The sequence below is a fragment of the Bubalus bubalis genome, chromosome 11 (genome assembly GCF_019923935.1).
Source record: "Bubalus bubalis isolate 160015118507 breed Murrah chromosome 11, NDDB_SH_1, whole genome shotgun sequence".
NCBI classification, from domain to species: domain Eukaryota; kingdom Metazoa; phylum Chordata; class Mammalia; order Artiodactyla; family Bovidae; genus Bubalus; species Bubalus bubalis.
Genome location: NC_059167.1, coordinates 339,698 through 366,186, shown reverse-complemented (window position 1 = coordinate 366,186; position 26,489 = coordinate 339,698). Strand labels below are relative to the sequence as shown.

The 26,489-nt window shown below is 36.3% G+C and overlaps 1 protein-coding gene across 5 annotated transcripts in view; it reads left to right on the top strand.

The window, feature by feature from the left end:
• CTDSPL2 (CTD small phosphatase like 2) overlaps window positions 1–26,489 on the top strand; it is a 76,313-nt gene that overhangs the window by 44,820 nt on the left and 5,004 nt on the right. For 3 of the 5 annotated variants that reach the window (XM_006075887.4, XM_006075886.4, XM_025295078.3), the window contains exons 4-12: window positions 98–247; window positions 4,163–4,378; window positions 7,653–7,731; window positions 8,019–8,130; window positions 10,311–10,397; window positions 20,644–20,706; window positions 20,811–20,890; window positions 24,099–24,225; window positions 25,889–25,984. In XM_006075887.4, coding sequence (XP_006075949.3) covers window positions 98–247; window positions 4,163–4,378; window positions 7,653–7,731; window positions 8,019–8,130; window positions 10,311–10,397; window positions 20,644–20,706; window positions 20,811–20,890; window positions 24,099–24,225; window positions 25,889–25,984 — 1,010 coding nt within the window. Of the gene's footprint in view, window positions 1–97; window positions 248–4,162; window positions 4,379–7,652; window positions 7,732–8,018; window positions 8,131–10,310; window positions 10,398–20,643; window positions 20,707–20,810; window positions 20,891–23,573; window positions 23,785–24,098; window positions 24,226–25,888; window positions 25,985–26,489 lie in introns of those variants that run through there. The other 2 variants (XM_006075888.4, XR_006542569.2) reach the window with 2 other exon arrangements.

The following is a 26,489-nucleotide window of genomic DNA, read 5'->3' as shown; positions in this document are numbered from 1 at the left end:
ATTTTGAGGGAAAAAGTTTCTTAATGAATGGTTTAGAACACGTTTGTGAAAGTTATGTTTTCTAGATTGCAACTTTTTTCTTTTGTTTCTTTCTTAGAAGCTGGTAGTTATGAAATGACAAATCAACATGTAAAACAAAATGGAAAATTGGAAGATAACCCTTCCTCTGGCAGTCCTCCAAGGACTACATTGTTGGGGACCATATTTTCTCCTGTCTTCAACTTTTTTTCACCAGCAAATAAAAATGGTAAATATAAATCATTAACCATAATTTGGGCTTAAAAATTGTTTTCCTGGTTTTTTAAAAGGTCTATTTTTTTTTTTTTTTGGCATACTTTTGTTAGCATCTTATGTTTGTTTTCAGCTTCATTAAATATACACAGTTTCTAAAATGTACTTTATTTTTTGTAGTGACTGAAATAAATGTAGGTTATGTTTAATTTTGTGTAACTTAATGAGCTCTGCTTTAACTAGCTGAAAAGATAGATGATAAACTTAGGGCTGAATGGAAAGTATTATTTTTTATGTGTTAGAATGACTTCTGCATCTTAGAGAGTGTGTACAGGAGAGAACTGAGAAGCATTTTCTGTATTCTAGAGATCAGTAAAGTAGAATTTGTTGAATAAGTGGGTTGAGACCAGGTTATTTTTTGTAATACAATTTATTTTTATTATCATTTGCTTGGTTTTTTTCCCACCTCTAAGAATCCTCAGTTTAGACAAACAGTAAAACTACCCTAATTCAAATGAATTTAAGATTTCCATTGTATAATGCCTTGGCAAAAAAATGGCCTTCTCAACGTATTTTTCACATATTTTCTGATGTCCTATCTTTTCTGGTATTAGTATCTAATTTCATACATGAAATTATTTGAGGGTAAGAGGTAGTGTCTTTATTTTTGCATCTACCGTGTTGTTTGATGTATTATTCGGCTCATGGGAAATAGCCATTAAATACTTGTTGCCTGATTATTTAAATTCTCATTTGAATTATGTTTCTGGATGATAAAGCAGTTTTTAAAAGGCACAAGGTACACTATAAAATCAAGATACTGTACGGGCAGAAAAATGTATTAGCACGTTAAAGGACTGTGAAGTCTTAGACTAGAAACAAAACAAAAAAACTACATTTAGGGACTTCCCTGGCAGTCCAGTGGTATGATTCCATGCTTCTGAAGCAGAGGACATGGGTTTGATCTCTGGTTGGGAAACTAAAATTCCGCATACCTCACGGTGCAGCCAAAAGATAAAAACCACCCCCCAAAAAACCCTACCTTTAACTTTAACCCAATATACCTAGACATTTCTTTTTAAAATTTATTTATAATTGTATTGTTGCCTATCCCAGGCTGGGTCTAGTGCCTGAGAAATCTGTCAGATTGATTCAAGAGGGATTTCTATGGTGAATGACAGTGGAAAGACAAGGAAGCAAGGACAGAGGCTGCTGGCGTGAGAGTGGTTTAAATGATGCAGCGTGAAGGCTAACTAGGTGAGGCGGGTGGGGAGGAAGCCACTGAGAGGTGCTTTTGGATAAAGAGACTGGTTTTTATCAGACATGAAGATCACATGTAATAGAAATACATGAGAGAGACACTAATTAGAAGATTAGGAGGTTGTTGTAGGAGATTAATTATTTGAATTTTAGGTTTCAGAGGGGAATGGTTTCTCAATGATAGTGTCCAGGCTGTGGCCATGGTAATAACTACTAAAGAGCCTAACAAGGGTCGATAGAGCCGAAGAGGGCAAGACCTTTGAGGCTGGTTATTGGATGAGTCACTGACATCTCCTGTAATAACAACTCTATAGGTATTTAATAGAGCAGTAGCCAGGTGTTAAATTGCCCTGTGATTAAGAGGATGCTGGCAGTAGGTGGTAGGTGACAGCACGGGGGATAAGAGAAGAATTGGGTAGTCAGGTGGCATCAGTCGCAGGGGAGCAAACATTTTTACACATTAGGGAAACCCAGTGATCTGGCAGCAGCAGTGGAGATAAATGAGTTCTGATTGAGGAACAAGTGTGAGACAGTAAACAGCTTTCAGGGAAGGGTAATAGGAAGAGAGACATTTTTTTTGAAAGAGGTTAAAATTAAGGCAGTGGAGGGAGAAAGAATATTCTGTGAGAAAGTTGAGAGTTACTGGAGGTTGATTTTGTTGTTGAAAATGATATTTGGAGGATTCCAGAAAGAAATGGAGAGGTGGGGGGGGGTCACTCCATAGTGGGAGAAAGATTGGGCAGCAGGTTCATCTCAGTGATGGATGAATGTAACGAGGAAATTGACTTCTTTGTTAACGAGGTGGAATCTTGTTGAGAAATTGTTCCTGTACCTTGGAATAAAAAGGTTCTTATGGTTACGGAAACAGTTGACTCATTTTTAGAGAACTATCTCTAGTTTAAAAAAATCAGAAGCTGTTTGAGGATAGTGGAAAAGTGTGTATGTGTGTATTGCCCAACATGTAGTAGGCCCTTAATAAACAACACTTACTTTAATGAAAAGAAGTTCTGTGGTCAGCAGTACTGTATTACACTTGACCCTGGAACAACATGGGTTTGAACTGGATAGGTCCACTTATACAGGGATTGTTTCAGTATAAGACTACAGGAGTACACAGTCTGGTTGGTTGAACCTGAGGGTCAGGAACTGGACGCACAGGGCTCACTGTAAGGTTCTTCTCAGCTTCTGACTGCATGGGGTTCAGTGCCTCCAGCCCCTGTGTTGTTCAGAAGTCAACAGTATATATTGATACTTCGAAGTTGCTAAGAGACTAGACTGTGAATGTTCTTACCACAAAAAAGAAATAATTATGTGGCAGGATAGAGGTTTTAGCTAATGCTCAGTTGGTAATCATATTTCATTATATAAGTATTAAATCAGTTAATTATATCAATAAAAAATATTTTAAAGTTCTGAATTGACTCATTTAACTATAAATGGGTATTTCTAAGCTATTTGAAATAGCTTAAGCTACTCTTAAGAAAAACTGTTCACAAATACCACTCTAGCTTATAATAGTCTTCATTCCTTATTGCTTGAAATGTCTAGTGAAGACTCCCTGAATGATGGTGTCCTTGGCTTTGTTTCTGTTCCAGTTAGTTTTTCTAAATATTGATGAATTTTTATTTTTATTAAATATGTCTGACATATAACATTGTGAAAATTTAAAGTTGTACAATGTGTTGATCTTATAATTTATATATTGTCCTGTGATCATCAGCTGATTACACAATCAGCTAGCTTAAAACTCAACATTCAGAAAACTAAGATCATGGCATCCGGTCCCATCACTTCATGGCAAGTAGATGGGGAAACAATGGAAACAGTGAGAGACTTTATTTTGGGGGGCTCCCAAATCACTGCAGATGGTGACTGTAGCCATAAAATTAAAAGACGCTTGCTCCTTGGAAGAAAAGCTATGACTAACCTTAGACAGCATATTAAAAGGCAGAGATATTACTTTGCTGATAAAGATCCATCTAGTCAAGGCTATGGTTTTTCCAGTAGTCATGTATGGATGTGAGAGTTGGACCATAAAGCTGAGCGCCGAAGAATTGATGCTTTTGAACTGTGGTGTTGGAGAAGACTCTTGAGAGTCCCTTGGACTGCAAGAAGATCCAACCAGTCCATCCTAAAGGAGACCAGTCCTGGGTGTTCATTGGAAGGACTGATGTTGAAGCTGAAACTCCAGTACTTCGGCCACCTGATGTGAAGAGTTGACTCATTGGGAAAGACCCTGATGCCGAGAAAGATTGAGGGCAGGAGGAGAAGGGGACGACAGAGGATGAGATGGTTGGATGGCATCACCGACTCGATGGACATGAGTTTGGGTAAACTCCGGGAGCTGGTGATGGACAGGGAGGCCTGGCGTGCTGCGGTTCATGGGGTCACAAAGAGTCGGACACGACTGAGCAACTGAACTGAACTATGATCATCATAGTGATGATTAGCATGTGCTATTATGTTATATAATTATTTTTTTAGTGGTTGGATTAATTGACTTCTAATCTCTTAGCAGGTTTGATGATTTCAGTAGTGTTGTCTATATTCACTATACTGTGCATTATGTCTCTAAAGCTTATTTATTACTCATTTTAAATTTGTCTCTGTCTTTCCTCTCCCACTACGAGCTGTTAAGTCATGATTGATGTACACTGAATCATAATTTCAGGAACATCAGGATCCGATTCCCCAGGACAGGCTGTGGAAGCTGAGGAGATAGTGAAGCAGCTTGATATGGAGCCGGTGGGCGAGATCGCTACCAGCACTGCTGCGTCAGCTAATGGGGCAGCCTACTCAGATCAAGCGGTTCAGGGGAGGCCATCAGTAAACAATGGTTTAGAAGAAGCAGAGGAAGCAGTTAATCGTGATATACCACCCCTTACAGGTGAAAAATATTTTTTTTCTTATACATTTTCATAAATAGTTGGTAAAAATGCAGTACTTCATATTTTTTCTTAAATAGGCAGATTAAATGCATAAATTTTTCTTCCTTGAAATTAATAAAATTAAAATTGGAAATAAAGTGTTTCCTCCCAAATCATTTTGAAATTGAATTTTTTAAAGGTTATTTTACCATTTTAATCACTTACAGTTTAATTATTTGTACCAATCTAAATCTAACGCAGCTAACAAAATAATATGCTTACGTTTATGAACATATTTATTATAAATGCATGAGTTTTACTTAAGATCTGAAGTCCCTGTGTAGAGGTAATCTCATACCTTCAGATTTGTTTCATATATGGATAACATCCCCAAAGAAGAAACTTCTGTTCTCGGGTCTCTCTGTATACAGACTTTGCAGCCCAGTCTGGATCCTTTGAAAGGCCTACCATAACTGGTAGGTCCCTGAGCCAGTTGGAAATATAGAACCATGTGGGGTCAGCATTTATTACCTAACTTAAGAGTAATACTGAACTTAACAAGCAAATCAGCATGAATTATGCACATAATTTATTCCTGGGTGGATAAGACTTGTAAATGAACTTAATGTTGACCCGTCATTTAATGCTGATTGCTTTCCCCCGTGTTACAGGCTTGTGAATGATAAGATACGGACTGAAGCCAAGGCTCTTGACTTTTTGTTTGAAATTTTTCTGTTTTTGTGGTTCTTTATTAACCTTTGTACCTATTTTTTCTGACAACTATGGCGACAGAGAAGGGATTTCTAAAACTTCAGTTTCTAGCGGGGAATAGTAAGATTTACTCCATTTCCCATTCATTATTTGTTCCTCTAACACTTGTATAATTGAACACCTGCTTTTTGTGATGGACACTGTTTATAAAGATGAATAAGATATGCTCATTGACCCTGAAGAGTATATGATTTAATAGATGAGCCAGGTATACACAAAAATTACTATACAGTGTGATGAGTGCTGTTACAAGTAAATGAGCGAAATGTGGAGGTGGCACGTTGCAGTTCCTTTGGGAGGATCAGGAGAGGAAAACAAGTGAAAGTCCTGCTGACCTTAAAAGATGAGCATGAGTGACAAAAGTGTGGCTTTCCCTCAGCTTCAGGAAGGTCGCCAAAGAGAACAAGAAGGAAGGAGGCTGGCTGCACCATTTACGTAGCTGTGTGACTTTAGATAACCTGAGCTCTCTGAGGTGGTTTTATTAGCTTTAAAATGGCAATAATAATTTAGAGCTTTGGAGACTGAGGTGAAATGTGAAAAATGCTTTAGCATGAGGTGTTCGAATACTATGAATACTTCCTCTCCCCCTTTTTCTGCGGGTAATAAGAACTTGAAGCAGTAAAGTGGTAGAAGATGTGTTTTCCTTTTCGTCCCTTTGTGCTTATGAACCATTAACTGGCATAAAGTTGTTGGAGATGAACAAAATTCTGCCTTACATCTGTTGTCATTTATTGAGCATACACACTGTATTGACTCTGAGAAGGTATTAATACATGAAAATAGTTTAAAAAAAAAAAAGGCAAGTTTTTGTCCTGAAAGGCTATTATCCACAAGTATTCCATTCCTGGGGCTTCCCTCATAGCTCAGTCGGTTAAGAACCTGCCTGTGATGCAGGCGACCCAGGTTGATTCCTAGGTCGGTAAGATCCCCTGGAGAAGGACATGACAGCCACTCCACTGTTCTTGCCTGGAGGATCCCATGGACAGAGGGGCCTAGAAGGCTGCATGCAGCCTATGGGGTCGCGAGAGTCGGACACGACTTAGTGACTCGACCACCACCATTCCATTCCTGTAGGGTAGCTCACAGCAATTTCTGTTGCGGCCCATTAGTTCTTTCAGGCTATTGTAATAACAGACTACCATTAGACTAGGTGACATATAAACAACAAATATATCTCATAGTTCAGGAGTTTAGGAAATCTAAGACCAAAACCCCAACAGGTTCAGTGTCTGGTTAAGATCTGCTTTCTGGTTCATCGACAGCCGTCTTCTTGCTGTGTCCTCATCTGCCAGAAGCTGTGTGAGCTCTTTGGGGTGTCTCTTTTTAAGGTCATTGATCTCGTCCACGAGGGCTCCACTCTCATGACCTGATGACTTCCCAAAGACTCCATCTCCAGACACCATCGCTTTGAGGATTAGATTTCAGTACATGAATTTTGGGGAAACAAAAACACTCAGTCTCTAGCCCACCTTAAACTTTCATCTTTGAGACATTACCTGTTTAGCTTGTAGGTCATCTTTGTCCTCTCACTGAATTTAAGTTATAAATATTAGAAAATTCTCAACGTAATTTCTGAAGCTCTGTCAATTGATTGCATTTTGTAGAATTTTTCCTTGATTATTTTTAAATTACTTGTAAGTGAGAAGTAGAATAATGGGTCACCTAAAGCGCTGATTTCTATGTAGAGCATCGTTTCCTAACCCTTGAGATCCTGTATAAGTCTTTAGGGGTTTGTGGACCTCTTTAAAGACTGTTCATGGATCTTAAGTTGAAACTACCTTCGAGTCTTTTTTCAGCACACACATACACATATTAATGTTTAATTTTTGGCTGTGTCGGTTCTTAGTTGCGGCGCACAGGCTTAATAGTTGCAAGATGTTAGTTCCCTGACCAGGGATTGAACCTGCATTTCCTGCATTGAAAAGCAGATTCCTAACCCCTGCACCAGCAGGGAAATCCCAGCGTATATATTGACTGCCTGTACGTACAGTGTACTTTGTGAAGTATTACTGCTATAAGAGCACCATGAAATTCTTCTTACACATACAAACATCATTCAGTTAGAAATGGAAATCTTGTGGCATGTAGTTGCCTAATAATAAGTAGTAAATTTTCTCTTAGTTGTTAGGGATTTAAATTTTGTTAGCCATGATACAGCTTGCCACTTTGTCTATAATGGTATTTTTTTCCTTTGGATCCAGAGTTAGATCTCTGTGTCAATCAAGTTACTTTTAAATTATTAATAATAATTTGTTATAATTTGTAATAATAATTACACAATAATAATTATATATAACTTATTATATATTATTTATATATTATATTTATATAATATATATTATTATATGTTATATAATAGTAATAATAATATATATTTGTAATAATAATTACAAATTATTTCTGTCTTATCTTTAACCTAAAATGCACAGGGCTTCAGGACAGTCTTAATAAAAGCAGTAAATATGTATACTTCATGGAAGCATTGAGTAAAAGCATCATTTTATTTTTCCCTTTATTAAATAGCACCAGTAACACCAGATAGTGGATATTCATCCGCCCACGCAGAGGCCACCTATGAAGAAGACTGGGAAGTATTTGACCCGTGAGTTTTTATTTTTTCCTTTTCCTCTTGGGACAGAAAGAAAGTACATGTGTACAGGGGTGGCTGAATGGTATAGTGCAAGGAGCATCTTACCTGTAGGTATTAATACTTCTACTGAGTTACTGAAATACTAATTTTCAGTTTTACTTACATGTTTTATAATTTTGGTTTACTAGGTTAAATATATATTATTTAATTAAAAACTTAAAGATGGGCTGAGTTTAATAAGATGTTTTATATTTACAGAAAATAGAAATGTTGAAATTTTCTTAAAATTTGATTTATAGCTATTATTTCATCAAACATGTTCCACCACTGACAGAAGAACAACTAAATAGGAAGCCCGCTCTTCCATTGAAGACAAGAAGCACACCAGAATTCTCCCTAGTTTTAGACTTGGTAAGTATATTGTTTCTAGAGTTAGGAAAAATAAAGGAGTTAAATTCTTTTTAAAAAATATTAGCCCAAACTAATACAGTTATGTAAAGTTTAAAAATAAAAAAAAATAAAAAAAAAAAAATATTAGCCCAAAATATCTAAAAGAATCCAAGAGAGTGAGCCGCCTTACACACACATTGACTGTAATAGCGTGTCTTAGGTGCTCTGAAATGGTTTTCCTTTAAGCGCCATCTAATGCCAGGGCCTCCTCCCATTGCATTGGTATCCAGTACCTTTTGAAAATAAATTAGGCTTCTTTTTTTCTCTCCCCACCCTGTTGCTACTTTGCTATTTAAATTCAATTATTTTTCCAACACTCCTATACCTTTTGTTTTGTTTTTTAATCTTCCAGTTAATTATAATTTCATGCCTAGATTTCAGTTTAGGGAAACCACAGTCATGTCCCCCTGAGGACCTGGGTCTTGATGAGTTAACCTTATGCAAGACCATACTCCTTTTCCTTTTTTTTTTTTTTTTTTTGCATATTATCTCATACCAATAACTTTATTAATAGACTCTCAAAAGCATGACTTCTTAATGTTGACTAATAAGACCTTTAGTATGCTTTCTTGGTGTGATTTTAAATTTATATTTTAGGGTACCAAGAGAGCTTTGAAAACTGAATATCTCTTACCTTTTCCTAACCAAATTTAATATATAGTCACCATTATTTATATCTGCCAGCAATTTCTTGATATTAGCAATTCATTAAGTAGTGTTGGAAAACATTTTACTATTTAGTCTTTGTTACTAGTAACCTATAATTGGAGATGTAGTTTAGTTCTCATTGTTTCTTATCTTATGAAAAGGTTATTCTTTTAAATCTTGACTAACATGGACAGTTCTGAGAGTTCAGCACCTTAGCCTTTGCCTAGCCAAAGAGAGAAGCTAGGTATCCAGAAGTCCTAAGTATTTAACGTGTATTAGAGGGTTAAGGAGGAAAAAAGAAAGAAGAGTATTGAAACTGATTGTGAGTAATTAAGATTTGATATGCAAGTTAGTGGAGAAACTGAAAAAGATTTCGCTAGATTTTTATGTTAGTAGTTGATATCATGATAGCAAGCTTGGCCGTAATATTTTTAAACCAATATGAAGGGTAAAAAGAGAAGGAAAGATAAGAATTGGTGAGCATAAATGAGTAATTTTACAGAAGTATATAAAGAAGAGTGATCAAAATTTAGATAGGCTATAGATGAAGAAGTAGAATTAGTTATGATTCAATTATAGGAAAGAGAATACCTTTTTTTTTTTTAAGAGAATACCTTTTTAAAAGATACTAAGAGAATATCTTAATTTGTGTACTCTGATATGCTATTAAAAGAAAATGAGGCATATCTAGAGTATTTTTTGCTCTTTGCCTCTACTGAGTTTAACTTTAGGTTCAAAGAAACACTGCAGCTAATAAAACGTGGAATTCATAAGGTGTGAGCATTTGTATCTCATTTTAATTCATTTTAAGCATAAAGTGTGTCAGTTTCTGCAAGTGGAAGCCCTCTTGTTTTTCCTTCAGGATTTGAGAAATACAGATATTTGCACATACCTTAGATGAATGATCCTCACTTTCCTTTCCTCACAATGAGAAAAGAGGGTTTGGTAATCAAAGATGAGAAGTCTTGATTAACTGCTAATTTAGTTTACAGATAAGGAGCTATAGATATATATTTTTAAATAATTAGATGCTAAACTTCTGTTGCTGAGTTGTAAAAATAATAAGAAGAAGAAAGTATATATGTGGTTTAACAGAAAGTGGGCAATTGCAGGACTGAGAACAGTGATTCTCAGACTCGCCCGATCACCCTAACCCCTGAAAGACTTACTGGAGCACAGACTGCTGAGCTACGCTCTCTGCTCCTTGCTGAATTTGAGTTATCAGAAGAGCTGGGGATCTTTCATTTCTCACTGGTGGTCCCCAGATAACGCCAGTGCCACATGCTGTCCTAGTGGCCATCACCGGAGAACCAGTGGCTTAGAAAACCTGTCCCTGACTACTGTGCCATGCACGCACAGGAAGGTGTTATAAACATGAAAGTCATGTATGAAAGGGTGCTTTAATAAATGTTTTTGGTGATCATGAATACATACAATTATCATTTGAAACGTCTCAGTATCTCAGTTCATTCAATATGTGCTTTTTATTTAAGGATGAAACACTAGTACACTGTAGTTTAAATGAGCTGGAAGACGCAGCACTTACTTTCCCAGTCCTTTTCCAAGATGTCATTTATCAGGTAATTAAAACTTTTTAACTTGAATTTTGGCCTGTTAGATATTCTGAACCAAGAAATCCTTTGTAAATATATATATATATATATATATTTTTTTTTTTTTTTTTGGCTAAAGTTTAAGATGTTTATTCCCAATGGATTTCATCTCTATTTTAATGATTTAGTAACACAAGGTAGCATGATGCTAAAGGGCTACATTTAAACATTGTTACCAGAAAAATGGGAACTTTTTCTACCCATTGATTTCTACTAATTTCATAACCTGTTTGCCAGCAGGTGGAGGCAGGAACACTGACACCTTAGGTCTCCAAGAACTTTGCAAGGTTAACATCTGGCATTATTGTTGTTGTTTTTCCAAAACGCAGTTCATATGAAGAAAGCTTCCTTGTTGGTCATTTTTATTGCCTTTTGTAGTAATGTGGTCTGTAGGTTGCAGTGTAGTAAATCTAGTTTATTTTAATTTGGAATTCCAGGACACTCTTCCGGTTACTCCTAGTTACTCTGCTTTTACTTCAAAAAATTAAAGTGTATCTCCCTCATTTGTGTCGATGGACAGCAAACAGTGCAAAATACAAATATCAGGTACAAATATCACTGCGAATTACCTGTTGACCATAGTTCTTACTTTGTTAGAGATTTTCCTGTCATAAAATTTGAATTAATATGTGTGAATACATTTTGAAAACTACAAAGCGCCTTTCTGTCCTGGGCGTTGTTACCAGCATTGCCTTGTATCCCAGTTTTTGAAAAGTTGGCAGGGGGTCCAGAACCTTGTTGTCTGGCAGATAGAAGCCCACCCAAGGGCTAACTGAGTGAAGTCACAGCACGTTTACAAGGAGCGGTGAGGAGGTGCTTACGGTTGCTTATGTGCTCTTAATAGGCGGGATATTGGTGTAGAGTTCTTGGCATGTGATAGTTATTAGATCTTAGGAATCATATGATTTTAGAGTTAGTTTGTGGTTCAGGATCTACTTTACAGTTAGTCTTAAGAAGATTTATTTAAGTGGTTATTGTCAGTTCTAGTTTAACCTAGAAAGGAATTGTAGGTATGGTAATACCTGGATTGTATTTATTTCCCTTTTATGTAAACTGATTTTAGTTCTGATATATGATCAGAGGATGAACAAAATATACATAAAAATAAGGAATTTTAAGATTTTTAATAACTGGATGTTATTTAAGGTAAATCTTTTTCTAAAGACATTTTCTGCCAAATAGGTTGTTCTTGTTTAGTGTGCTTCAGAGACAGGAATCTTGTGGCAAATATAAATAGTATAGCAATACGTTCTCTGTTTTTAGCTTGATAACCTTGTTTTTATGTTCAAAATTGCCCTTAAAAACAATGGCTTTCAATCTTTGAGTTTGGAAAAGAAAGCTATTACTGAAAAATACAAATTACTTTGATGTGATTTCTTAAGCTTTCCAGATTTGAAATTTATTTCTTACAGTTGGTTTGTCTGTTTCCATAATTTTTAGTAGTGAAATAAAAAACTTGGAGAGTGGATAAGTTTGATTTTTCTTTCACGAGGATTTCTTTTCAGTGTGACCATAAAGTTGAATTTTTTTTCTTACTGCTTTCACCATTTCTTCTTTAGTTTTCTTCTATGTAAAATCCTTATTATTTCCTGTGGATCCGGATAGTTGTCTTATTTTGAATAAAAGGCTTTTAGCAGTGCATATAATACTTTAAAAATAATCTTCATATGTACTGCATCTACCTCTGTGGAATTCAAAGAACTCCTTCTTGTATATCTGAGTTCTGCTTTCTGAAACAGGAAAACTAAATGGTCTAGCCTAAGTCAGGAAAAATGAGCAGGAAGTTTGAATCTAAGTTACAGAGATGACTGCATTTTAATATGATTTAGTTACTACATCATGTACAGAATTTAGTTCCCTTTCAGTAAGTTGTTGAGGATGTCCATAGTTAATATTAGGTTTCTGGTGTTGGCACAGCCATTCTGTCTACTTTTTAAAAATAACTTTGCGGAAATCTTGGGTTAGGGTTCCCCCAGTTTTCAGACCAGCAAGCTCCCTTTAAACAGGGAATGATGTCTTTTAAACTTTCAGTGGTGTTGTCTCCATCTACTGGCAAAGAAGACATATACACAAGGGTCTGGGATGATCTAAGAGATTTTGGAGAAACCACAGTATTAGGTAAGATGGAACTTACATGTTTAACAACTGCAGTGTAATGTGGCCCGCTTAAAGGGAGACGTCTGTAAAAGACTGTATATACTCTTAAAAAATAATTGGTTGAGATTTAAATTCACAACATAAAATTAACCATTTTTAAGGGAACAGTTTCATGGCATTTATCTGTATACTCTTGGATATGTCAGTTCCATAGCATTTACATATATATGCTTTAACATAAAATGGTAATGTTAAGATAGGATCAGAATTCTTCATCTGACTCAAAGCCAGATAAAGTGTCCTCTTGGGACTTCTGTTACTTTTGCTTTCTTTTTATGGTAAGTTTGTTGAGGTAGAACTGTATCTAATTCTGTTTGCTGTTCTCTCTCAGAACAATTTAAAATGTAATTTGTCTTCTGTATGTTTTAATAATTGTCTGTATCAGGAGTTGGCAGACTTTCCTATAAAGGGCCAGTTGTTGCTATTTTAGGTTTTGCAGTCTGTGTTACAACTACTTTTTCTGCCATTGTAGCATGAAAGTAGTCCTAGATAGCGCATAATGAATAAGCCTGACTGCATTCCAGTAAAACTTTACTTAACAAAAATAAGTGATGATCTGGATTTGGCTCAAAGGCCATAGTTTGCTGACCCTTGGTCTAATAATTATGAGAGTATATGCAGTAAATTTACATATTCAAATTCTAAATGGAAGTAAGTAATCAGATGTTCACCAAAATTCTTGTTAATATATAGAGAGATTTAGAATTAGATCCACTATATATCCACTATATAATCAGACTAAAGTCTGATTACAGACTTTCTAAGGTTTTTGCAGATGAAAGTTTGAGGGAAATTTTAAGGTGGTCACTACTCAATGTTTAAAGATTGCCTTACTTCTTTTGATTGATAAGTAGGGATCAGCTTAGTTAATGCAAGACTTAGAATAATGAAGAGATAGATTATTCAAGCCTCAATGTAGTACCTGGAGTGTATTTGAATTTCCATTTCTCTAGGGGATAAACCTAAAAGATGCAACTCAAATGAAAATTTTGATATATGTTACCACTGACACTATATAGATTAGACAGATTATAGTTTGTGAAAAAGTCATTTGAAAGAGTAACTGAGTGTTTAAAGTGAGGGTGTGGCATTCACTAAGGCAAAGTTGATAGATTTTTTTGTTTGAATGTATTTTTTCTTTTCCCTTAATTGATAGTTTTTCCATGAATTGTTTTACAGTTAGATACTGGAAAACATATTTATTCGTAGAATGGTACAAATGCATTTGCTATCTGGAAAACCAAGTGCATGATCAGTTCCAATGCACATGTTTTCGTTTTTATATTTAGCTTATATTGACACATTGTCAGGAAATCCGTCTCGTGGTGTTACTCAGTTAAGAGGTCTCCACTGTATTTAGTTTCTGTTCCTGCAGATCCACCAATTCAAGACTCTAGGTCATCTCACTCCCTCTTCCATCCAGAAGATGACTTCTATCCACAAGCAGGACTGAATCAAAAGACAGATTTTTCACTTAGCTCTTGAGCTGAACCACCTCCTCAATGACCTTCCTCTGTCTCCATCAAGAACTGGAGCTCAGTTTTTTGAAGATGTAATAGAGCTACCCAGCCCAAACGTGGCTAATTGAAGACAAAAAGAAGATGCCTCATATGTTTCACCACAGTGCCACCAAACGTAACTGTGTTGTCCAACTCCTCATTCTGTAAAGTATGGCAGGGGCATCTGATTTTTGACTCTGTTCACCAATAAGACTTTAGCCAGTCAGTGGCTTTCTGAAGATCAGTAAAATCAACAAACTTTGGGTCAGCTGTCCAGAAATCAGATTGTGGTAAGCACTCAAGGAGAGATAGGATCCTATAGGGAGCTACTTGCTAAAGTATGCTTTGTTTTAATAGTAGAGGTTGCTTTTATGGGAAGAGTTGGGGGGAAAGGTGGGTGGGAAACCCCATGTTTAGCAAAGCTCAGCCTCTTCCTCTTTATTGTAGTTTGTTTTCTGGGAGGCTTACAGCCTAGGATAATTTTTGTAAGGATTTCAAATATTTTATACTACAGAAAAATAGAAGTAGAAGGTCGGTGGCATCTCTCTCTTTTCTGCAATCTTTCCTAGAAAAGTCAGCATTTTTGCTTGATGAAGAAAAAAAGCAATTGTTTAAATGAAGAGTTCTGTTAGTAGATACTTAATCAAGCTTTTCCTCCCCTCATGCTCTGACTTAAATTGATACTGAACAGGAGGCATTTTGTTTTGACATTCATAAAGCATAATTTTATTATCTAAAAGTAGTATGTATACTTGTTCCCTAAAACATCTGGGGCCATGGACACAGTCTTGAGGATGAAAGTAATATTTTATATCTGATAGGGAATAATATTTTTGATAATGAGTTGTAAGTCAGCATTTAAAATAATTTTTCCATCCTTACTAGTAAGTATAGTCAGTCATTGGTACTAATTTTTTCATCATGGCTTTTGTATTCCTTATAAATGTATCTTAAAATTAGAAGTAGTTCATTTAAAAATACACAGAAAATTCTTGTTCAGTAGCTGAAAATATTTTGCAACTTTAGGAGAGGTGACAGTTGACTATTAAACATATTAAATTGGAGACTTAAGAATTTAGAATTTGGTTTTGAAGGCTTTGTGGGCTTTTGGGTTTTGTTTTTTTTTTTTTTTTTGCTTTTAAAGTCAGTAAACTTGATTTTAAGAAACACATTAAACCATAAATATATATATATATATATATGCACACACATACACAAATATGTGTACATACATACTCAAATTGAAAAATTGTATGTGTGTTTTTGTGTATGTGTGTGTGTGTATGTATGTAAATGGCCATGACTTGAAAAGTATGCTTCATTGCTAATTTTTAATATACCTTCTGTATGAATACATGAAACATTTTATCCCGTTTGGACTCCATAAGAAAATACCTTTTCAAATTTATTTCTGTTTAATACAGTGTAAGATTTTACAGAAGGTTTTAGTTTGAGAGTTTCATTTGTATTGGTTATGATGTTTCAGTATTTACCTATTCATTCTCAGATTGATCCACCTACAGATACTATCCCCAGCAGCAATCTGCCTTTTATTGAAACTGTGTGAAGCAAAAGATGACTTTTAAATCACCTATGGATTATGAAGTTGAGGCCTCCTCCACAGGGTGTATCTGAGCAACCCTCTTTCTATGGAAAAGATTTGGGTTTTGTCTCTATGATCTGGTATTGATGCAAAGACAATGTTAACCAAGTTTAATAATTAAGTAATCTGTTGACTTACTTTACCTCTTCTACAAGTAAAGATAGAGCTTTCTCTTTTGAGTGTGGTTGCCCGGTCCTACCCCCATAAAATCCTGCTCTTTCCAGGTATTCTCCTTATGGCTGATAACTTTTAAATAATCACGTGGATAGTAATAATTCCTGTTGAGGGTCTCGATGTGCTGGTAGTGTTCTAGGTGCTTTATATGTATTAACTTATTTACTACAGTAGCCTTATGTAGGTACTGTTATTATACCGATTTTATAGATGAAGAAACTGAGGTGTACAGAAGGTTTAAAAAAATTGGCAGAGCCTCTTATATCCCTGTGGTATATACTGGTGTATGTGTGCTGAACTCTTTACCTTCTTCAAGTGTTCTTGGTTTTCTGTTGTTTTAAATTCTTACTGCTGATTAAATAAGTAGCATCCACCAATCATCTTTTTATTTAAAGGTGCCATACTCTTAAGTGGGTAAATACCACCGAATTTGATCTTTTCTTTTCCTTCCTGCAACAGTGTAGCAATAAGTTCAAAGGATTTCATGGAAAAAATATTAAAAGATACTTTTTTTCAAAACATGTTAGGGTCATATTATCTGTGCTTAAAACTAGAAGTACTTTTCCTAAAAAGATCTACATGTAAGAATTTTTTTTCCAGTTTTGCCTGCAAATTGAGATTGTTGGGTGTCCCCTTGCTTTTTTTGGTCATGCTCATAAAGTCACCTAGATAACTAACATAGTGGTTTAGTTACAGAAATCAGTATATATAACTGACATTGCACACTTAGACATAAATTTGAATTTAGATAGACTTTCACAAAATATAGTCAATTTGTAACTGGATAGCTATTTTAATGACTTTTTATTAAATCTATTTCTGTTAACCATTTATAACCTATTAGCATCATCTTCAGAGAAGGCAATGGCACCTCAGTCCAGTACTCTTGCCTGGAAAATCCCATGGATGGAGGAGCCTGGTGGGCTGCAGTCCATGGGGTCACGAAGAGTCAGACACGACTGAGCGACTTCACTTGCACTTTTCACTTTTATGCATTGGAGAAGGAAATGGCAACCCACTCCACTGTTCTTGCCTGGAGAATCCCAGGGATGGGGGAGCCTGGTGGGCTGCCATCTATGGGGTCGCACAGTCAGACACGACTGAAGCGACTTAGCAGCAACAGCAGGAGCAGCATCTTATATGCACAGTTACAGAACATTCTCTTGTCTTAGTAGTAAAGAAAGTATAGGCTGACTGTCAGATATCGTCTAAGTTTTGGTAAAATCACTTCACAATATATCACACAAGATTAGTTATCATTATTTTTACAGATATTATTCCAGTAGATTTTGTTTTAAAAGTTTACAGCGTGAACATATAATGAAACAAGTGAGGGGAATTAAAGGTACAGACTTCCAGTTCCAAAATAAATTGAGTCATGAGTAAGAAATGTACAAAAGTTTTATATAATAAACATTTCATAGCATGAACATCTTTGGGTAGTAGACAGTCTTATTTAAGACATGTCTTTGTGTATGCTGTTCTTATATAATAATTGTTCATTATTATAGCATTATGCATTAAGACTTTAACTTTTCAAAATATATTTGGTTTAGTGATTAAAACTATTTGTTCTGTACCTAGAATAATTGCTATATAGTTAAAGGAGCACATATACACCAGCCTGAAATGAAACTTACGGCCTAGTCTTACATTTGGGTGACTAAATGATTTTGAAGAGTTGCAAGTGTAAAGGAGGATGATTTCTGAAATACTAAGTAGTGGAAGAATGTAGAAAATAGGAAGTAAGTAGCTCGGGACGGGAATCTTTGTTATGAGACGGTTAGGAGAAGAAAAGGGCATGTGTGGAATCGATTCTGGAGCGTCAGGGCGTGGCATGCCTCCGCACGGCTGTGTCTCTCTGACCCAACACAGTAGAGGGTGTAGTGCGTCGACTGTGCATCCCGTACGGCTCTTCTGCTCTCCTGCTGGGCAGTGCTTAGTGCTTCCTGACTTCTGTATATTTCTGCTTCAGTATGTCCATCCGAATGACTTAGGTCCTGCCGGCCTTGTGACTCGGTTTCTATTTTTCTTCCTGAGATTTTTGCCTTTTCGCAAATGACAGAGCCTCACGTGGTCCCATCCCATCCCTGCTCGCTGCTGCTGTGTGCCTTTCAACACCTTTTTCCCTAACCGTCTGTTTCTGCTTATGTCTTTTAATCCTGAAACACCTTCCTGTGTTTCAAACAGTGAGTCTGCTCTGAGAGTAGGAACGTCTACAGTGAACAGTTTCTATTCTCGTGGTAAGAAAACACTCTCGTGCTCTGTTCCCCCATCTCAGCGCTGCCTTCATCCCCAGTAAACAGGCACATAATGAAAGTAATGTCAGATTCTAAGATGTGTGTTACATTTCTCAGCATAGTCAGCGTCGTAGAATCATAGTGAAGCCAGTTTTGCCTAATCCCCAAGTGCAAGCGGTGGGACGCGTCCCCTTTGAACAGTGGCCACTGACTGTGCTTAGATAATGCTGTTTAAATGGAAGTGTTCCTCTACAGTGGAAGTACTTTAGGTTTCAGAGGAGACAAACCCCAAATTGTAGAGGCCCTGCTTATTTTAATTTACAGTATGAGCAAGTGATAGGGATATTGAAAGCAAATGGAAGCATTTATACACATGCAGAAATGAAGTATTTTTGGTTGTTAAATGCATTTAACTGCTGCTTAGCAGCAAACAGAGGGCTCTGTGATGGTTCATGGTTTATCATCTTCCATGAGATAAGGTTGACTGAAAAAAAGTATCGACTGAATTGATAGTTTTTCCCTTAACTATTACAAATATATTTTGAAGTGTTCCATAATGAATAAAAATTGATTTTGTCAGTTAAGGTAGTAGTATATCTAAATCTGTCAGTTACTTGGATTATCAAATAAAGTGTGTTGAAAACTACCCAACTATACCAAATATTTTAGGATGTAGATGTTAAAATTTATTAGAAGTGCAAATCTAGTTAAAAATTTTGTATCTCATCCTAAAGGATAGGGATTGGATACTAATGATTTTTTTATTTGCTAGTGGTGGGAGTGTGTGACTGACTTCATTTTTGATTAGTCAAAGCTACTGAGATCAGCTGCCTTGTAACAGGATTAGAAATGAGTAAATCTTGATTATGCTGGGCTCCCCTGGTAACTCAGACTGCAGAAGAATATAAAGAATATAAGAACCTGCCTGCAGTGCAGTAGACATGAGTTCAGTCTCTGGGTCAGGAAGATCCCCTGGAGAAGGGAATGGCAACCCACTCCAGTATTCTTGCCTGGAGAATCCCACAGACAGAGGAGGGCTGGTGGGCTACAGTCCATGGGTCACAAGGGTCAGACACGACTGAGTGACTCACACACACTTGGACTTATTATTCTAGCCTGTAAGTGGGAATAGGGTGATATTATTAACATATTAATAGTTGTCTGAGATCTGTCTTCCGCAGTGATCAGCTCTTAAGGAAATTCAGTGGTTGGCCTTCGCGTCTGTAGCTGTGTAGCTGTCCTGCAGTATGTGGTCTTGCCTTTCCTTCTCAGTTTTGTTTATATTGCTTAAGGCAGTTTTATTTGCCTAAATCTGTTTATTATTAAATTTATTTAACAGATTTTTTATCATATATTTACTATATATTTGGCTTTCTCTTACACTGTTTGGGCTTTAGAAATTACAAAGACTGTTAGTACACAGTCCCTTCCTTCTAAAGTCCTTTGCCTGATTTCCCTGTTCTGCTCTGAAACATTCCCAGAACTAGATTTCTATCACCAGGTCATTTTGGTTGAGACGTGTACTGATGACGCGGTTGAATGCGAGGAGGCCTAGGCTCTGACCGTGTTGCCCCACAGCCACTGCGCCCAGGGAGTCGGGCGCGAGGATGCTCTGTGTGTTTGTCTTTCGTGCTTTTTTGACTTTAACAATCACCTTTGAGTGAAGTACAAACTTTTCTTTGTAAAAACTTTTTGTCACAAAATAAATATAATTTAAAGGCGTTAAAGTCTTTTGTAAATCAGTTTTTAGTGCTTGTTCATGACTTATATTTCTGTGCTTCTTGAGTATATTACAAGAGCTGCGTTAAATATAGGCAGAAAGACAGACAGAAGTAAGACAATAATATTTAGAGTCAGTTCTTTGGTTACTGCAGTCTGTCCTGATACTGTCAGTTGGTTTTGATAACTGGTGTGTTTGATTATTATATTTTCAATCTCAGGTAGCCCAGTAGTGCTAATTTAGATACCACATCTGAATCAGTACGTGTAGAACAAGCTTGATTTCTGAAACATTCTTGTTAGTTAAACCCACCAATCCAGACATCTCCTTCTTAAACATTATTTACCTTAATAGAAATTGAAAATAAAGGTATTCTTAAGCAGGTGAGAAGAAATTCTGAGTGATCATTGAGGAAGGTCATTGAGACAGGTCAGCTAGAGGTGGACACACAGCCTGCCTGATAATTGGATGGATGCTCCCTGGCTGGAAGATGGAGCTGATTGGTGGATCAGAATCTCAGAGGGCAACCTGCCATTCTTAGTTTAACTGTTTATTAAAATTACATTCCATGAAGGTCTATTATATGCTGCTATTTGAGTATTGAAAAGTGAAATGATCACCAGCAATTACTATTATCCTACCAAAAGATTGTTTTAAGTGATTTTTGGTATGTGAAATATATTTGGTCAACTGGTACTTAGTAAACTTTTTTATTCATATGAACTTTTAAATTGTATTCAAAGTTAGAACATATCTTATAAATAAGTTGTTTCTGTTTCATATTTTTATTTTCTGAAGCCCATCTTTGTGTTTTTTTCAGGTTTACGTGAGATTAAGACCATTCTTCAGGGAGTTCCTGGAACGAATGTCTCAGATGTATGAGGTAAACATACTTAAGTTAATTATTTAAGTATTTTTATTTTATTCAATACAGTACCCATATTTAGATCATGTATAATGATTACTTCTTTTCCCCTGAATTTGTAGATCATTCTTTTTACTGCTTCTAAGAAGGTGTATGCAGACAAGTTACTGAACATACTAGACCCTAAAAAGCAACTGGTCAGGTAAATTTAATTAAGAAATAGTGGAAATGTCTGTCACACTGAACTATGGAATTACTATGATTCTATTTAATTTTGATGGCCATTTTTAGTTGGCTGCATTTATAGAGATTTGTTGTGTTAGATGGTGAAAATAAGTGATTTTTTTTCTTTTAAGCCCCCAAACTCTTTAAGAGTTCCTAATTAAACTCCAGACAGACGTTCTTTAATGGACACAAAGATCAAATGTGTTTATTCACTTGTACATCTGTATCCTCACTTTGGGATTGGGGGGAAATTGGGGGTATGTGGAATTTTTCACTGTGCATGATGTTTTCACTTAATGCCTCTGAGATAATGCATGTTATGTCATCTTTTTAATGACCTAGAAATGAAAGTTAATTTCAACAAAAAAGATCAAATTAAACTCTTGGTTTTTTTCAAATCTTCCATGGAAAGAAAATGTTACTCGAGTCTAATTGGAAACTGCAGTTGGTTTAGTCACTCAGGTGATTCTGATCTGGACTCAGTTCCTTGTGTGTGTGTCCTAAGCCAGCAGATGCAGTGTATTACTGGTTAGGTGGGAGTGTTTTCAGTAATTTAACACAATTTGAAAATTAGTTTCTTTACTTCTGTCAACTGAAGTGAGATACCAAGACTCCTCAGTCTTGCTGCATCCCCTGAAGTATAGGAGTTAATCTTTGAGTTTTGATCAAGAGCCGAGTGAGAGATGCAGGAAAAGCCTCCTGAAAGCTTTGGTGGCTGGGTGTTCGTTTTCTTGAATATTTCCTCACGTATTGTCTTAGAGTGGAAAACCCTAAACTTAATTTCTCCTGTCAGTAGTACCTTTATTATTGAGTGGTTTCAACTATAGTGAAAGGCTTTTCCTAATGCCCACATTTAGGAGACTTTTCCCTCTTTTTTTAAAGAAAAATTTAAAGTATCAAAATTTGTCGTTTAGTCAGTTTCCATTTTATCTTCCGTATAAACAAGCTTCAGACACACAAAAGAAAATGGTATTTTATTTTCATAAAAGTATATTATAATGTATGCTCATTTTACCTGATAATAAAAGCACACGAGTGATTTTGCTCTGATGACCTCAGTCCTTCTGAAGATTTCTGTTCAGCACCTCTGGTGCTCCAGGGGGCAGTGAGCGGCAGAGCCCTTCTCTTGTGGAGCTTTCATTTTACCAGGGGACAAGTCACAGTCATGCAGTTGTGATGTTACAAGTTGAAAGCTCTCTTTTAAACTAGTTTTATAGAACCTACGCCTTTGGGAGTTTAAATTTGTTTCATCGAGTTGTATTTTGAAAAACTTTAAAACAGGAAAAACTTCTTGAACTGTGTATTGAACACACTAAGAGTGCTATAGGGCGTTATCTGTGTTGGTGACAAGGTCGATTCAGAAAATCCCATGAGTCTGAATGCTAATTCGATGACTAGCAAAAGTAATTTCTTTTTAAAATTGCAAATATGTGCTACTAACCCTCAGATTGGAGAAGGCAATGGCAACCCACTCCAGTACTCTTGCCTGGAAAATCCCATGGACGGAGGAGCCTGGTGGGCTGCAGTCCGTGGGGTCGCTAAGAGTTGGACACGACTGGGCGACTTCACTTTCACTTTTCACTTTCATGCATTGGAGAAGGAAATGGCAACCCACTCCAGTGTTCTTGCCTGGGGAATCCCAGGGACAGGGGAGCCTGGTGGGCTGCCGTCTATGAGGTCGCCCAGAGTCGGACACGACTGAAGCGACTTAGCAGCAGCAGCCCTCAGATTCCTGCTAACTGGGAGGAGTTTATAATTGAATTAAAATAATCATTAGTCTCCATATACATACTCAGCTAGCTGTCCCCTGTGTCTGGTGAATTGCTGCTATTGGAGAAGTTATCAGTGTGACTTGGAGGTACCCACTGTACCTGCCTCCAATTTCCTCTTATCTGGATGTTTATACAGATAAAATGTAGGATCTTATTTAGGTCCAACCAGGACTTAAATTCTTTTCTCTAGCCTTATATTTTCAAAGTAGGACTGTCTTTAAACCTTTCAGACGTAGATAATCATTAGAAAAAACTGTTTATACTATTACGTTTTGTCTGGTTTTAAGATTCTTCCTCTTTTCCATTATCATTGGCACCAATTAAAATACCAGTTACTGGTTGTTCTTAGACCTATGACAGATTTTGTTGGTAGAAAATGCTGCTTTCTTAAAATCTGAGAATTAAAAATATTATGAATGCGTAAGTCCTAGCTCCTTAAAAATTGTATAGTGGGATTAATACACAAGGAAGCCAAACTACCAAATTATTAATGTATGCAAGTAGTGTGTTTCAAGATAATCTGTACCAGTTATTAGTAATATTCAGAAACTAATATATTTTGAGTGCTAGAGATTATATAAATATTACAAGTATATAAATATTACAAAACTTAATAGCTTTCGTTTTAAAATGATATAACGTTTTTCAGTTTTCACTGGTGAAAGATCAATTTTGTTACACTTAAATCTGAATTCATCCTTTCATTCAATCCTTGTTTTTTCAAATCACGCACACAGTTAAAGCACGGGTGTTTGGGAAAAGTTGAAATGATGGAATGTTTTGGCCTCTGCACCTTTCCTCAAAATCTATAAGAGAAACTGAAAACTTTTTTTTTTTATGCCAACACAGAAGCATCCCTTCTCATGTTTTCTATTCTGGCATGTGCAGGGCTAGGGAGGCGGTGTGGTCTTCTGGTTAGAGCAAAGGACTGGGAGCCGGGAGGACCCTGGGTCCCATTGCGGGGCTAACCGCTGACTTACTGTGTGACCTTGGGCAAGTCACTTGACCTCCTTGTGCCTCAGTCATCCATCTGGAAAATTGGTTAAAAAGCAGGACCTCGATGACAACCAGATGCTGCATCTGAACTGAGCTCTCCTGGGTAAATAAATTACAAAAACAATTTACAGAGTTTTTCATCCCTCTTTATCATTTAATATAAAATTTTGGGATAAACCAAAGTTCTTTAAGACATGGTAATATTTGGTTGTAAGGTTTCAATAATTGCTAAGACTTTTTATAAGACCGTAGCCCGAAGCCTAGGCCCACACTTGTAATTGAATTTCCTTTGTGAGAGAAAATGACAAGGCTTAATTGTAAAGCCTGTGGTGTGTGCATTGTATATGTTTCACTATGTGTTGTGCTTTTTACAGATACTTTATCTTTTAGTTAATTTGTTTTTACTTTTATGTTTAGGCACCGGCTTTTCCGTGAACATTGTGTCTGTGTACAAGGAAACTATATAAAGGACTTAAATATCCTTGGAAGAGATCTTTCAAAAACTATAATAATTGACAACTCACCGCAAGCCTTTGCATATCAGGTAGGAAGAAGGCTGCTAAACAAACTCAGACGAACGCTGCCAGACAGTGTGGTAGGGCAGCAGGGTTTTCACTGGCGGGATTTCCCTGTTTAGTGTCATCTTAGAATTAGAAGTGCCAAATTAGTATATTCCTTGTGGAAATTTTTCTTTTAAATGAAGTACAACATACATGTAAATTTGAAATAGTAAAACCCTAAGAAGGGACTGTAAGATACATACCATTTGATAGCATTCTTCTTGTTGTTGTTTAGTTGCTAAATCGTGTCTCTCTTGCAACCCTATGGACTGTAGCCCACCAGGCTCCTCTGTCCATGGGATTTTCCAGGCAAGAATAATGAGGTGGGTTGCCATTTCCTCCTCCAGGGGATGTTCCCAGCCCAGGGTTTGAACCCATGTCTCCTGCATTGCAGGCAGATTCTTTACCACTGGGCCACTAGGGAAGCTCCAATAGCATTCTTATCCATTGTTAAATCAGTAATTTTAATTGTAAATAAATTTGAGAATTAGACCGTGTTCTTCTGGTCTGTGTAATTTGACCTTTTGAAATCTTAGACTATTTTGTCAATATATTTGTACCCTTTGTCAATGTTTCTTAGACATATAAATTCAACTCTAGTTGAGTTCTGTGGCAGTCCAGTGTTGAGGACTTGGCACTTTCACTGCCGAGGGCCTGGGTCCCACCCCTGGTCAGGGAGCTAGGCTCTCATAGGCCATGCAGCACGGCATAAACAGACAGACAGATACATACGTAGATAGAGAGACGGGCCATCTTTGCCAGATAGATTTTACATTGAGTATGTTCATGAGATACGACTGAGATTTTCGTCAGAATAAATCGGTGCAGAATTGGGATGTGGAAAGGGGGTTGGGTATAGATGAAACAAGACTTGCCCTCAACTTCTGTGCTTCAAAGTGTCCATAATAAAACATAAAAGAGAATAAATACAAGGGGGAAAGATGGCATATGGTATTGAAATACATTCAGTTTAGGTCACTACTTTTCATTTCCTTGCATTTTAAATGTTTTTAAGAATTGGTTTGTAAATAAAATAATTTCAGTTACCCTCCATCTTAAACGCAGTGTTCTGTGTAAATATTAAAAGATATAATATCCTAGAGAATATTTACTATAAAACAGATACGGTTTGTAGTTTGTTTTCAGATTTCAGAGCAATACCGCTGAGTCGGTTTGCTGTGTCCCTGCTGTGTTTCAGGTTGTCTTGTTGGGAGTGAAACAGTGATCGGGACACAGTCGTGCATATGTCTCTCTCTGTTTAAAATGGCAGTATTCCAAACAAAAATAAATAAAATGGCAGTATTTCTTTATTCAAAATGCCTAGCATCGACTAATATTTCTCTAATGAGTAATGTTTTTAGTTAACGTTAACGCAAAACTTATTTTAATGAATATTTCTTGTTAAATTTTATATACACTAAGAATTACTCTGAAAAACCAGTTAGGTTTCAGTTTCTCCCTTCGCGTCTGTGTCTGGCACTATTAAGATGGCAAAGGCTGTGGCAGGCGTCAGCTCTGATGCGTTCCTGTCTTAAAGGAGCTTAATGGATTAATATTCACTAAAATCTGTTATTTCTTTTTATAGCTTTTCCAACTTAGGCAGACTGTAAATGAAAAGAAGAGTTAATTCCTTATTTATCATTTTAGCTATCTAATGGAATCCCTATAGAAAGCTGGTTTATGGATAAAAATGACAATGAACTGCTAAAATTGATCCCATTTCTGGAGAAGCTAGTAGAACTGGTAAGTGTATCTTTTCATTTATCTTTTTGTTAGGTTTTTTTTGTTGCTTTAACTCTATTGAAATAAATCTTTTCAGTTGTTTTATGTGTACTGATGTTTTAAGTAAACATGGTGAGAGATTAGGGCAGAAGTTGAAAAAGATTATGCCTTATAAATTATATTATGTTTATCAGTATTTAAAATTGTATGCATTGTTTAATTTCACCGAACTTCCTATGGCAAGTCACTAGCTGGTTGTGTTAAATCGGTTTTGTAGTTCAGGTCTAGAATTAGTGCTTAAGATACTGAAATTTTATTCTGGGAATTTTTTCTGCTATATCCATGGATTAAATTTAAAACTACTGTGTAAAGTAGACTTCAGTGGCTTAATGCTTTATCTTTTGGTTTGATCTCTTCCTGCATCACTGTTCTTTCAAAATTGATGCATTAATGACGAGCTTTTCTTTTGCATCTAAATTTAAGTTTACTTCTATGTAGTGTCTTTGTATTTGGCAAAAATAATAGT